The 13837-nt window shown below is 37.5% G+C and overlaps 1 protein-coding gene across 2 annotated transcripts in view; it reads left to right on the top strand.

The window, feature by feature from the left end:
- The window catches only part of LOC146000391 (myrosinase 1), an 82788-nt gene extending 71997 nt beyond the window's left edge, over window positions 1–10791 (top strand). For both annotated transcript variants that reach the window (XM_083137975.1, XM_083137974.1), the window contains 6 exons: window positions 1839–1933; window positions 3579–3726; window positions 4335–4483; window positions 5664–5798; window positions 7669–7775; window positions 10649–10791. In XM_083137975.1, the coding sequence (XP_082994101.1) occupies window positions 1839–1933; window positions 3579–3726; window positions 4335–4483; window positions 5664–5798; window positions 7669–7775; window positions 10649–10769 (755 nt within the window). In that variant the 3' untranslated portion in view covers window positions 10770–10791. The remainder of the gene's footprint in view (window positions 1–1838; window positions 1934–3578; window positions 3727–4334; window positions 4484–5663; window positions 5799–7668; window positions 7776–10648) is intronic.
- Window positions 10792–13837: the final 3046 nt, after the last annotated feature.

Genomic DNA, 13837 nt, shown 5'->3' with positions numbered 1-13837 from the left:
TGAAATCACTTAGCTTTACACTTTACTTGATCTACCTTCCCCCCGAAATTCATCATTCCGTTCACCTAAGGAACGAAATATGTTTGCACCTGGTAGTAAAAGTGACTTGAAACCAGCTAAAGTAAATGCATTACTAAGGATATACATTCTGATTTCCCTCTCTCCCACCTCATTGCACATATTGCAGCTGGTGCCAACTTGCAAACTTTTTTTACATATTACAATATTATATATATTTAAGAAAAATGTATAATGTTGAATTTTATATTATTTTTAAAAAAATCACCCCAAATACGCATATTTGATAATGTGGTCCTCGCCATTATCTGCCCACCTCTGTGTGCACCCTGGTCAATCCCATAATTGAAGTCAAATTTTGACGACACAAGTTTCTGTCAATAATCTGGCGAGGGAGGAGAGCCCGTTGTGCTATTTGAAAAATTTCCAATGTGAGGAACTTCAGTTAACTGCTCCTTTAGCATTGGAACATTATAAAAATTAGAACATACATTTGCTTCCCTAAGAGCAAAACATTAGCAACCACAGGACAAGGTTCTTCGACTTTCCCCCGAAGTGGGCGGAAATCAGGTCAACTTTGACTACAGGGGGATAGAGAAACCAGAGGGCAATTCACCCTCATCCACTCTTCAAATACCACCCGGGGTTAGCCTTTTTTGGTTCATTGGCATAGTGGTAAAATCCGCGATATCTGCAAGGGTTTGGATTTGGGTTTCAAGGAAGTAGAAATAAAAGTATCTCCAAATCTTTATTTCTATTTAGTTGCGGATCCGTTTACACAAAAGGCAAAATGCTGATCAGGATAAGTTTCCCTGTCATGGTCTATCCTCTTCTTGACATCTGTTCTCAATTTACCAACAATGTAAATTCCCCATCCTCAAATTTGGGGCCTGGGAGCTCGGTTTCAATACTCCACTGTTAGTGCTGAAATTTTATTTTCACAGGAGGCTCACTGTACCCGTTTTCGATTTTGGTTTCCTTTTCTATAGTATGACTGTAAATAAAGCTGTATTCCTAATGTGGCTTCATCTCTTTTATTTTATCTATTCTAATGTGATGAATTTTTCACGAGAAGGGAATGTGAATAAAAGAGTCAATAATATTACATATCTCAAAGTGCGAGGCCCCTCAAAGCGCGAGGCCCTGTGCGGTGGCATGCATCACACACCCCTAATGGCAGCCCTGCAACATACCAATCTGTATTCTTGCAACTTTTATTGATTTAAATGTAATGTCAATTGCTGCAGATAAGGTAAATAAAATTCATAAGAATTGTTTAAATATTAATTTTGAGGAGATGCATATTCAGACAAGCTTAAAAAAAAGAAGTTATAAAAATATCCCAAGTAAAATTAAATTTTGTTATTTTTTACCAGGAAGACACACCCACATGAATATGTCAAATATCTCTACACTATATCATTTATAGTAATTTCCATTGTGCATTATGAATATATTGTGGAGAAAATTATATTTTAGAATTTATTTATAAATTTACTCTTTCACTCCTCCTGTGTACGTGTGTGTGTGTGTGTGTGTGTGTGTGTATAGAGTGAAAGAAAGGGAAAGATAGCTACATAGATAAATAGACATATAAAGTGTACAAAAAAGTTATTTTTTGCTTAATTATTAACATTTTTATAATTTGATTTCAATTGTAATCTCTACATATTACCTGCTAATGTAACTCACCTTGACAAGATTAGAAATTAATGGTAGATACATCCATTATCTTTCAGTATCAATATATCTTGTTGCCAGTGGAGGCTAAAAAATGTGTAATTTAACTCAATCAGCTTAAGCTTTTTCTCTTTCACTAGGACATGTTGGCATTACACTTGATTCACATTGGTTTGAACCAAAAACAAATTCATCGGAAGACATTCAAGCAGCTCAAAATTCTCTTCAATTCAAGGTAACTGAACAAGACTCTCCACAAGGTAACAAACATAATTAGGTTTTCGAATCGGGAATTTCCCTTGGTGGGCAAGTACTGATATTTTAATTTATTTCATCCAAAAATGTTTGCATAACCACACAGCAGAAGAAGCCTGATAAACATTGATATATAAATATGACTTTCAAACTTAACTTTTAAAGTATTAACTTTTGTTATACAAGGGCTGTTCAAAAAGAATCCGAACTCATTTTGTTAAGTTTGTATATAAATTCGTTGAAGATAACCAACAGTGGTGGTGTCCTTAGTTATTAACTTGGCCCATTTTCAAAGCCGTTGCTAACCGCAGTAATGCAGTAGATCGTGTTGAGTGCAGGTGTGTTGAGTGCCTGCCGCAATTTTCAGTTTCCCTACTATGAAGTAACTGGAAGGGAAGAGCATCGAGTATGTGTTAAATTCTGTGTGAAATTGAATAAAACTTTCAAAGAGACTTACGATGTGTTACATGAAGCCTATGGCGAGGAATGTTTCAGGTCAACACAGCATTTAAGATCAGGTTGAATCTCCATCAAGAACGATAAATGAGTAGATTCCTCGTTAAAAAGATGTTAATCATGTTCTTCGACTGCTAGAGAATCGAGTTTGTGTTTCACGGTTCCACAGTGAATGCAGTGTTCTACTTTAACGTCATGCAACAATTACAAGAAAAGGTGCAGCGCAATATGCCACAGATGTGGAAGAACAAGTCCTGGATGGTTCATTATCATCACAATAATGCATGTGCTCATTCCTCACTTGTTACCCGGGAGTTTTTGGCAAAGCACCAGACACTTGTTGTCCCACAACCAGCCTACTCCATTGATTTGGCACCAGCAGACTTCTTCCTCTTCTCCAAGTTGAAATCAACCCTCAAAGATCACAGTTTCCAGACAATAGAAGAGATCAAGTTCCCTAAAACAGTGGTTCTCAACCTTATGCGTAGCCACGGTCCAGAAAATTCTTACTTTAAATGTCGGATGTTCTAATACCAACAATTGTACTCATAAATACCTTTTAAATTTGTTCAACTTTATACATTAATTAATATATACCCTTGAAATTAAATATTAATAAATAAATTTTGGCATAATCATAAAGAGTATTAGTGCAATTATGTCTGGGTTTGTTGTCAAATATAAAATTTGGTTTAAATTGGTTCAAACGACTGGATCTAATTGAATCTTTTTGTTTCCTCTGGACAACATCATTAAAGTAGAAGAAAGTTTTGAAGCTTTCCTAGACACGAATGATGAAAATATTCTCTTGGGCTATCAACCATGAGTCGTGGAAAGGATTCCAGGCTTTCGAGAGCTAACGTCACTCTCATCTCAACTCACCAGGTCGATATCCCGGGAGAATCTTTTCATAATTAAATAAATTTAGCAAGTACTGCTTTACATTGACATATTGCATTTCAGACACCAAAAAATTCAAATTTATCAGAATATTTGCACTTCTGTTAATGAAAATTGCTGTGCAAAGTAAAATGATAAACTTAAGAGAATCTATTGCAGGTCAGTACCCTAAGTGATCAACAACATTTTTGGCTTATTTCATGAGCTTGTTTTCTGTTTATCTGTGTATTATTTGTACTCTATAAGTGATAGTTATTGTTATTACACAGCTTGGTTGGTTTGCACATCCAATCTTCTCGAGGGAAGGAGATTATCCAGATGTTATGAGGGAACTCATAGACACACACAGCCGCAAAGAAGGAAGAAGAGAATCAAGATTGCCAAGATTTACAACAGAAGAGAAAGAATACGTCAAAGGTAAATTTAGATGATATACAAAAGTTTCCCTTCTAGATTTTATCCACATTTTGACACTTTACTGCTAAACAAAAACATGTACTGAGATCTAGGGAAGATACAGGAAGAATCTTGAATAATGTATATTACTTTGTCTTCACACTTGCTGTCAGATTAATGTAGCATATTTTATGTTATAGTATTTTATCTACTTGGAGCAACAAATATCTTATATGTAAAAGAGAACGTACTTCTTCCTTGTTTAAATAGAATATTCTTCATTAAAAATTAAAATAACTAAGTAACTCTCTGGCTGCAACAACACAAGCCTTCCATCTGTCCCTATCCTGGGCAAGATCAATCCAATCTTTTCCATCCTTACCGATTTCCTTTAGGTCCATCTCAATGTTATCCCTCTATCTTCGTCTTGGCCTTCCTACAGCTCTCTTAGCATTAGGTTCCCCAACAAGAATCCTGTAAACTCTTCTTTCCTCTCTCATTCATTCCAACATTTACCTACTCATTTGGGAAATACTATGAAGGTAGCAAAACAATTATATGAAGCATTCATTATGTGTGAATATAAGTTGCAAGTTCATGGCATGTAAGACACTGGTCTTGCATTTCAGGGACCTCTGATTTCTTTGGCCTCAACCACTACACAACCCGTCTCTCGGAGTCAGGAGTTGAAGGGCCCAGTCCCTCATGGATGAGGGATACCATGACCATAGAGAGTTTTGACCCTTTGTGGCCTAAAACGGCTTCTCCCTGGTTGAAGGTAAGATTTCTAGCCTAGAGAAGAGTGTTAAATAACTCCTTGTGACGAGTCCTATAAGCCGCCCCGAGGATGGACCTACCATAATATATTTGCCTATTAATGGATTTTTGTACGATACATATACATTACCCTGTGCCATTTTCAGTTCAATTTTTCTTCCACCTAGCTTTCCTTCTGCTTCTGTGATTCTCCATTAATCTAATTTCTAAGCTGTTTATGTCTCATTTTACTTGGTTCATTCTTTAATTTTTTGTCTTCTTTATTGCCTGAAACGTAACCTATTTCTTTACTGAAGCTTCCTTTTTGCTCTTCCCAATTCTTCTTTTTATTTATTCTATGGCGTTAAACAGTATTTTTTTTATTCACTTTCATTTTCTCCAATTCTGGTGCCTTCCTCATCCTAATCTGTTTATTCATTAATTTTTCGCTCAATTGCAGAAAATGTCCCATTCTTCCTAATTTTCTCTAGATTCCACAAACACTTTGTCTTTCTTATCCTTTTGTCCTCACCGGACTTCTCATTATTACTTGGATATGATTTATAAATGCCCTGAGGCAAGATTTTCATAGTTTAGCTTTTATTTCTATCGAATGAGGAAAAGGAAGCTGCGTGTAAGTGTCCTTTGCATCTGCCAGATGGAAGATTATTGCAAGATAAGATATCTTGAATTTATTAGGTAAATTTGAAATTCTTACACAATTAACAGGTACAGAGAAAACATTTGCTTGTACCCTTGAATTTTTGCAAAATTCGCCTTGAAAACCGGGAATTATACTTGAATTTTATAATGATCTTAAGAGTGGTCAGCCTGGGCCTGAAGGCAGCCCCGTAGTGGAGTGATTATTTTTACTAGTACTCAAATGTTGAAAACAATGCTCCTCGGAAATATATACTTGAAAACACACAAAATAATGTTATTAACCTTAAATGTAAATATTTTTCACTAAAAAGTTAATTTAAAATGTATTATTTTTAAATGAAAACGCATCAATTTTTTATTATTTGCAAATATATATTTTTTTAATATTATGTATTTACAGTGAATGATTATGTCCTGCATTCGGGAACAGTGTCCTATTTTTTGCTTATATTGATCTACTAACTCTGCGTAACGCCTGGTTTATTTTCCTTGAAATATTGCAACTTGATTTTTCTTAAAAATAATTAATTTCCTTGCAGGTTGTCCCTTGGGGTTTCCGTAAGATTCTAAATTGGATCAAGAAGGAGTACAATAACCCAATCATCTTTGTTACTGAAAATGGGTTTTCAGATACTGGTGAGCTGAATGATACTGGCAGAATTAGCTACTACAAGGTTAGTTGGTAGCTTTTAGTTTTTCTTCTACTATAAATGTAAAGAACTCAAGATTTGTGGTGGAACTGAGCAAGCAGGGCACATGTTTTTAGATAGCCACTTGCCTTGGCTCCCATGCCCTCAATGTGTACAACCAGTGTAGCCAATTATTAAATTCTTTAACTAATTTGCTTACATTCTGCTTTAGAAGCTTTTTTAATACAAGGTGTACAACTTTGCTTCCGCCGTTTTTCCCCAAAAATATGACGCTGTAATGAAAAACATTGCTTACCCAGGCATTATTCAAAGTATTGTCCATCGCTGGCCACTACTTTCTCCCATCTTTCGGACGGCGTACGAATGCCGCGTCTAAAAAATTGTTCATCTTTGGAGGCGATCCACTTTTTGACTTCTTCATAAGATCGGAAGTGTTGGTCAGCCAGTTTATGAGCCATTGATCTAAACAGGTGATAATCAGAGGGAGCGATGTCTGGAGAATAAGGTGGGTGGGGTAGGACGTCCCATCTTAATGTTTTTAAGTACGTTTTCACCACTTTGGCAACGTGGGGTCGTGCGTTGTCATGCTGCAAAATCACTTTGTCGTGCCTCTCGCTGTATTGCGGCCGTTGTCCTTCAATGCTCGGCTCAAACGCATTAATTGCGTTCGATAACGAGCACCTGTGATTGTTTCACTTGGTTTTAACAGCTCATAGTACACGACGCCGAGCTGGTCCCACCAAATGCAGAGCATGATCTTGGAGCCATGAATATTTGGTTTGGCCATCGACGTGGAAGCATGGCCAGGATATCCCCATGATTTTTTGCATTTTGGGTTATCGTAATGAACCCATTTTTCGTCCCCGGTCACAATCCGATGCAGAAATCCCTTCCGTTTTTGCCTCTGAAGCAACTGTTCACAAACACACAAACGCCGTTCAACGTCTCTTGGTTTCAGCTCATACGGGACCCAAGTTCCTTCTTTCTGAATTATACCCATACCAATTCTTCTTGAGTTTGACGCGAGTCTTCACTCAGGAATGTCTCTAATTCTGCATCTTCGAAAACTTTCTGTCTTCCACCACTATGCAGGTCTTCGACGTTAAAGTCACCGTTCTTGAAGCGTTGAAACCACTCACGACAGGTTCTCTCACTTATAGCGTCCTCACCATACGTAGTGGAGAGCATTCGATGAGCCTCAGCCGCAGTTTTCTTCATATTGAAACAAAAAAGTAGAACCTCCCACAAATGGCGAGAATTTGGCTCGTACACTGACATTTTCAATCGCGAACAACTTCACGATGCACACACCACTCGACTAATGTTTGAATGGGGTTATCTTGACAGATGTCCAAGCTAACTGCGTGACGTCTGCGATCTGCTTCTTTCGACCGCTACTTCCTGTTGTTGCCACCTGTCGGAAAACGGCGGAAGCAAAGTTGTACACCTTGTAGTTTGCATAATATGTAATGAGCATTCCCCATACATTAACGCTAAATGTATAAAAATATATTAAAAAAGTTTGTTGATTGATTGCTATATCTCCTGTAAAATTATTGCAAAAGGGACAAGTCCAATGGAGAATCTTTTAACATAATATGATGAAAACACACCATACTGTCAATTCAACCTAGTGGTTTCTTCTGCGAGGACAGTTAAGCCCAAAGAATATCTGTGACTATTAACTTATAATATCTCCTGTGATAAATGCTCAAAGTTAAGGGGGATGGTATCTTCCTGGCTAGCAAAATTTCCGCAAAGCATCTCCCCTGCTGTCTCATTGTCACTATGTTAAACCATAGGAGCAAGTCGCTCCCAGCTAATCTCACGGCTCAACCAAAAATCCCTCCACTGAACGTTTTCTACTACAAACGGCAAGTATGCTTTGTTCTAGGGCTACATCAGTGAGATGCTGAAAGCTGTGAGAGTGGATGGCTGCAATGTAAAGGGATACATGGCATGGAGTCTTCTGGACAATTTTGAATGGATAAGTGGCTATACGTAAGTTATTGTTCTAATTATTTGAAGTCTTTTTAACACTTGCAGTTTGTATGTGTGCACAGACACCATTAGCAGGGGAAAAGAGGGCATGCACCCTCTCAATAATTCAAGAGATGGGGGATGTGACTGAACACATTTGCTGGTGGTCAACAATTTCTACATGCATATCAGTCCAAGTTATATTAGGGAATGTTTCTGCTAGAAAAATATAGTTAACTAGCAGGCAATTTGTAAGTATTTGACTATAGTTTTCACAGTTTCTTAAAATATATAAAGAATTTGCATTTCATATCAATCAAGCTGTAGTACATTAGCCCGCCAGTACTCGCTGGTGAGCTCTGCACTCACTTTAATTTTTAAATGCTTGTAATTCAAGATTCGTGGAAGTGTGAGAGCCAAGCTCTCATCTAACTCCTTTCCAAGTATCCCCTTCAATATGATACAACAATCCGAAATATGAGTCATCGCTGACGCTCTATGAGCCTTTGTTTCAGTGGTGTTGGAGGCGCAAGAAGGGAGCATGGTGCTCACTAACAAGCAACCATATTTTCACCTGGTAATGAGTTCCAAGAGATTTTATTTGGTTCTTAAAGTAAGTGAAATATAAAAATGTGTATTATTCATAAACAAAATATACATATACAGTGTGTCCGAGAAAAAAATATACCAATAAAGAATTTAAATAACAACTCAACAATCGTTAACAATAGAAATGTCAAATAACGTTTATTTGGAAGAGGGAAGAAAGGATTTTTTTTTACCACCAGAAGGGAAAAAATCGTAACATAATTAAGTGCATGCGTGGCTTTGTTCGTGAGTAGTCTGTACAATGGCGCCGTTTACTGTTCGTCAGAAAGTTGAGTGCTGCTTTTGGTTTGCAGAATTGAAGTCTCCTGTAACGGTACAAAGAAGATTCCATCAACAATATGGACAGGAAGCACCAGAACGTCATTACATTGTTAAATGGCATAAACAATTGCTGGAAACAGGGTCTTTGTTGAGGAAGAAAGGTAGTGGTCGGAAGCGTGTGAGCGAGGATAAAGTGGTTGCAGTTCAGGAATCTTTCCAGAGAAGCCCGCGTAAATCTGTGAGACGTGCTGGTTCTCAACTTCAAATTTCACGTTCTACTGTGCATGATATCGTACATATAAGGTTAAGGCTTAGAGCCTACAAGTTACAGCTTGTTCAGAAACTAAAGTGCAGTGATAAACCCGCTAGGTTTGATTATGCTAGTGAAGTGCTATCACGCATTGATGATGACAATGAATTCCTAACACGCATAAGATTTTCAGATGAGGCTACCTTCCACATTTCCGGAAAAGTGCATAGGCATAACTGTAGAATATGGGGTGAGCAGAATCCCCATGCAGTTGTTGAACATGAACGCGACAGCCCCAAGTTGAATGTGTGGTGTGGTTTGACACGAGATTCAGTAATTGGGTCCTTTTTCTTTGAGGAAGCTACAGTTACAGGTGCAAGTTACCTGCAAATGTTGCAACAGTATGCTGTACCTCGTATACCTCATGTGTACATGTTTCAGCAGGATGCCCCCCCCCCCCAACATTATGCCCGTTGTGTTACTAACTTCCTTAATAACAATTTCGCTGGTAATTGGATTGGGAGGGGTGGACCCATTAAATGGCCACCATGGTCACCAGACTTGTCTCCTTTGGACTTTTTCCTTTGGGATTATGTGAAGACTATGGTTTACCAAACACCTGTGCAAGACCTCAATGATCTCCGTGAAAGAATTATCGATGCATGTGGCTCCGTCACTCATCAAATGTTGAAGAACACTTGGATGGAGGTTGAGATTGATGTTTATCGCGCCACCAAAGGAGTACACATTGAGATCTACTAAGATGATTTTTTTTTCTCTTCCAAATAAACGTTATTTGACATTTCTGTCGTTAACGGTTGTTGAGTTATTTAAATTCTTTATTGGTATATTTTTTTCTCGGACACACTGTATTGCATGAACTTCCTGATCCAAGTCAAAGTTAGCAAACAAAATCATTATAAATACGAAAATACGTAGTGCAAGCGCCATGCTCACAAATCAGACCTAGAGTAGTGCCAGGTTAAAGAATGGAAGACAGATTCTTCTCAGTTTCAGTGAAGGGAATAAAAGAAATCCTCTTGTTTGAAATGGATAAAAAAAGGTAAAGTGTTCCCCTGTGCATAGCACCACGCCATGAAGGCGTATAGGGGGTGTGGGGGTAACGCCCCACACTTTCTTGATCCGGTCGTGAGTGGGGGTGATGTGATCAGCATCACGCCCCTGACCGCCTTTACCCCCCAGGGTTTCCCCCAGGTACCCATGTTATTCGACGCTGGGTAGGCGCCGGGGCCGCTTCCACCGTTAGAAAAGTTCCCGGATTTGAACCGGCCGGGGATCGAACCCGGGACCTTTAGCATGGTAGTCAGACGCGTTACCGACTGAGCCACCGCGGCCACTTGAAATGGATAACAATGAAGAAAATGTTGCTTAATATCAAATGGCAGTGTTGCTGACAGGAATTTTTAAAATGTTGGTGGAAAATTGGAATTAAAAGCAGCTGCGAGATTCACCCAGCCTTAACAAAATGAATCCTGGCAACAACCTTGAAGAAAAGGCACCTGCAGCATGGTGCTGATCGCATCACCTTCACAAATCATCAAAATCGTGAATGTCAGGACCCTACTTCTACACCTCCTTTCATAACATGTTGCAAAGCACAGGGAAAAATAGTTTTAACCCATACATAAATGTGTGTGCATACACACACACATTCATAAATACTTAAATTATGTTATTAAAATTCCATTTATTCAATACTTGCCAATGTGTGGCCCTATAAATGCAATTTCTAACAAAATGTTTCTTATTTCAGGCAAAAATTTGGACTGTATGCAGTGGACTACAACAATCCCAGAAGAGCCCGTACTCCAAAGGAGTCATCTCACTTCTACAGAAAGGTTATTGAAAATAATGGTGTAATGGGGATAAATTAATAAATTTGGCTACAAGAGCGAAGGCACCATTGTTTTGCATTAGCTATTGAAGAAAACAATACTATAAACCAGAAATATAATTTGAAATGAATAAATAAAATTTTGTAGCTCTGTAAAATAAAGAGATAATTATTATTTTTGCTTTCCAAATCAGTTTGTTTTTAACTTTTCATGTAAGCGAATTGTCTCACTACTTTCCTTTGCTAACTCACACATTTCTGCCCTATCAACTAGAAACAGAAAAATATATACAGTAGAATCCCGATTTTATGTTCCTTGGTTTTACATTTTCCCGCATTATACATTCAGTATTCATGGTCCCAATAGAACAAATTGCTATAAAATTTATGCAGAATTTAATTTTTTTCAGCTTGGTCCCGTGAAAAATGTAAAATCGAGGTTCCACTGTATGTGCAAAGAATTACTCCACAGTATCTCATGTACAAACTACAAGCTTGCAGGGTACAATAGTTGGTTTGAAATATTTTCAGACATACCACCTCCAGCCAAATTATTAGATGCACCTCCAAATTTCATGCAAAATTTTAAGGATATGTTATTGTCTCGTCTAAATTTTTTGTTATTCTCCATTTTTTATTCTTTAATTTATTACATGATTACATGTGAACCTTAACAAAAAACAACAATTAGTTGACACATTAATAATTACAAATTTAATTTCTTACTGTGTTTCTTGAATATTAGCTATACAATACATACGACTCGAAGTCAATTTTAACATTTGGTTGAGCCACCTTTGGCCTTTATCAGTACTTGGATTCGTCTTGGCATACTATCAATGCATGCTTGTAACGTCTCCTTCATATGAGGATGGTGATTCCACACTTGAATTATTTTTTCAATTAGGCCAATTCTTGTTGTAATTGTTTGCTTTGCCACTTCTTGTTTCATTAGGTACGAAACATTTTCAATTGGGTTCATATCTGGAGAGTTTCCTGGCCAGGGCAAGAGAGGGACATTTTCACTCTGTAGAAACTGTTTTATTGATTTTGCGGTATGTCATCTCCATCCTGCATGAATACAAACAAGCTGTTCTCCATTTGGTAACCACTCTCTTACTTGAGGTAGAAACTTTCTTCTAAGCACTTCCCTATACTGTTCTTGCCTCATTGTTCCTTGAACGAAATACAGACGTCCTGTACCTTTGCCACTAATAACTGACCAAATCGTAACTTTTATTGGATATTTGGCAGTCTGCACAACACAACCAGGATTGTATTTTCCACCTGGACGTCTTCTCACAAACAGAGATTTATTCAAACGTGCACTTGTCACTAAAGCTTATAGATCTACAAAGGTTTAAATCTTTTCTTTGAGAGCTTTTGCCCAATGAAAAAGTTTACGAATCATAGCAGGTTGGCTTCTTAGCAGGTCTGAGTGCCATCAGGTTCATATCAGAAAGCCTAAGCCTTACTGCTCTTTCAGATGCACGAACACCGCTCTCTTGAAGTTTATCTTTAAGTTCCTTTGTACTTGCAAATCTATTCGTGAGGCAAATGTTCTTCAAACAGCGTAAGGATCTTGGAGTAAAAACCGTTTTACGCCCACATCTGTCTTTCCTTTGTGGCTCACACTCTCCACCAGATTCAATTTTCTTCTCTATTCGCTTCACAGATGCTTTAGACACCTCAGATCTTTGAGAAATCTCTTGATTAGAGAACATTTAGTCTTTATTACTGTCTTAATTTCAGCAATCTTTCTCGGTGTCAATTATTAATGTTAATAATTAAATTTAAAAAAAATATACTGACAGTGTACAAACACACTATCACTGCAAAATTTAACACAAATATGATTCACTTATTCACAAGACGTCCTCCTCTCAACTCAGCTTGAATTGAACTGCGGCATGTTCGTTCAACAAGAATGACGTTTGGTGTTGGCGGTATTGTATTGTTTGTAACAACAAATCAGTACCTCCTCTTTCCATAATGATCATTACAATAATCAAAAGTTCAGCCACAAAGAACCCTATTGCAACATTTTTAATGTTGTAAAGTAAGAACTGTTAAAAGTGTCCACTGTGTCGAATTACATTACTTTGTATTATTATTACTATTTTTATTATTGTTATCAATGTTGTGCAAGAAAGTTCATTTGTATGTATTACTCGTATTTGCCAGAGATCAAATAACGTACAGGAAACTTTTCAGATAACCAATGGTCAATTTTGTACAAGTTACCCCTTCAAAACTCTTATTTTCAAAAAAAAAATTGCGGTGCATCTAATAATATGGCCAGGGGCTGTAGACTAGGATTCAATCATATTCCACATCAGTGAACAGATGTGTTTTATCAAATATTTCTTGGATCTACAAGCATATAAGCATAGCCTAATTCCTTGCAGCGATTATGTCGCATATACTAGTTAGAACGGTAGTATGTTACCATCAGCTCCATGCACAAATTGACTGGGGCTAGTAGGATGGTTGTAAAATGTCGTAATTGATGTGTTAATACTTGTGTCAGTAATTTATAATTAGCACATAAAAATGATATGGGGCGATAATGTTCTGGCATTAAGAGATGTAGCACTTTCGGGATTAGAATTGTCAGGCTTGTTTGACCATTTGTCTTCTGTGAAAAACAGGCATTGAGCTACTGCATAAGCAATTGTTGTTTGAAAAAGTTCAATCAGCAGACTGTCTATTAGTTTTTTCCCATTTTTAGCTTGTTGGGGAGTAGGATCCACTTCTTCCTTGTGAATGGTCGGTTCAAGATGTATTGATCTTCCCCCTGATAATGTAGCAATATCGTAAGAAAGACAGGCTCTTCTTCCTGGAAGGGTGGCGGTATTTATTTGCTTGTTGGAAGTCTCATTATGAGTTTTCTTTCTCCATTTCGCCATTCTGTACTCACATGTGGAATGCTTACCTGTTCCTTAGGAGTGGCATCGTGTGCCATTCACATTCGGGTGCTCTTTGAACTGTGTTGAAACTATAGTAACCAACATATTATTATTATTATTATTACTTTACAAACCAATGAACAAAGTCTTTAATAAGATCAAAAGAAACCCTACCGACATGTCCGCACATGAATACCCT

Source organism: Lepisma saccharinum, chromosome 16, assembly GCF_977018435.1.
Source record: "Lepisma saccharinum chromosome 16, izLepSacc3.1, whole genome shotgun sequence".
In the NCBI taxonomy this organism is placed as follows: Eukaryota; Metazoa; Arthropoda; class Insecta; order Zygentoma; family Lepismatidae; genus Lepisma; species Lepisma saccharinum.
Note: the sequence above shows the minus strand (reverse complement) of the source record. Positions and strands in the feature narration are given on the sequence as shown.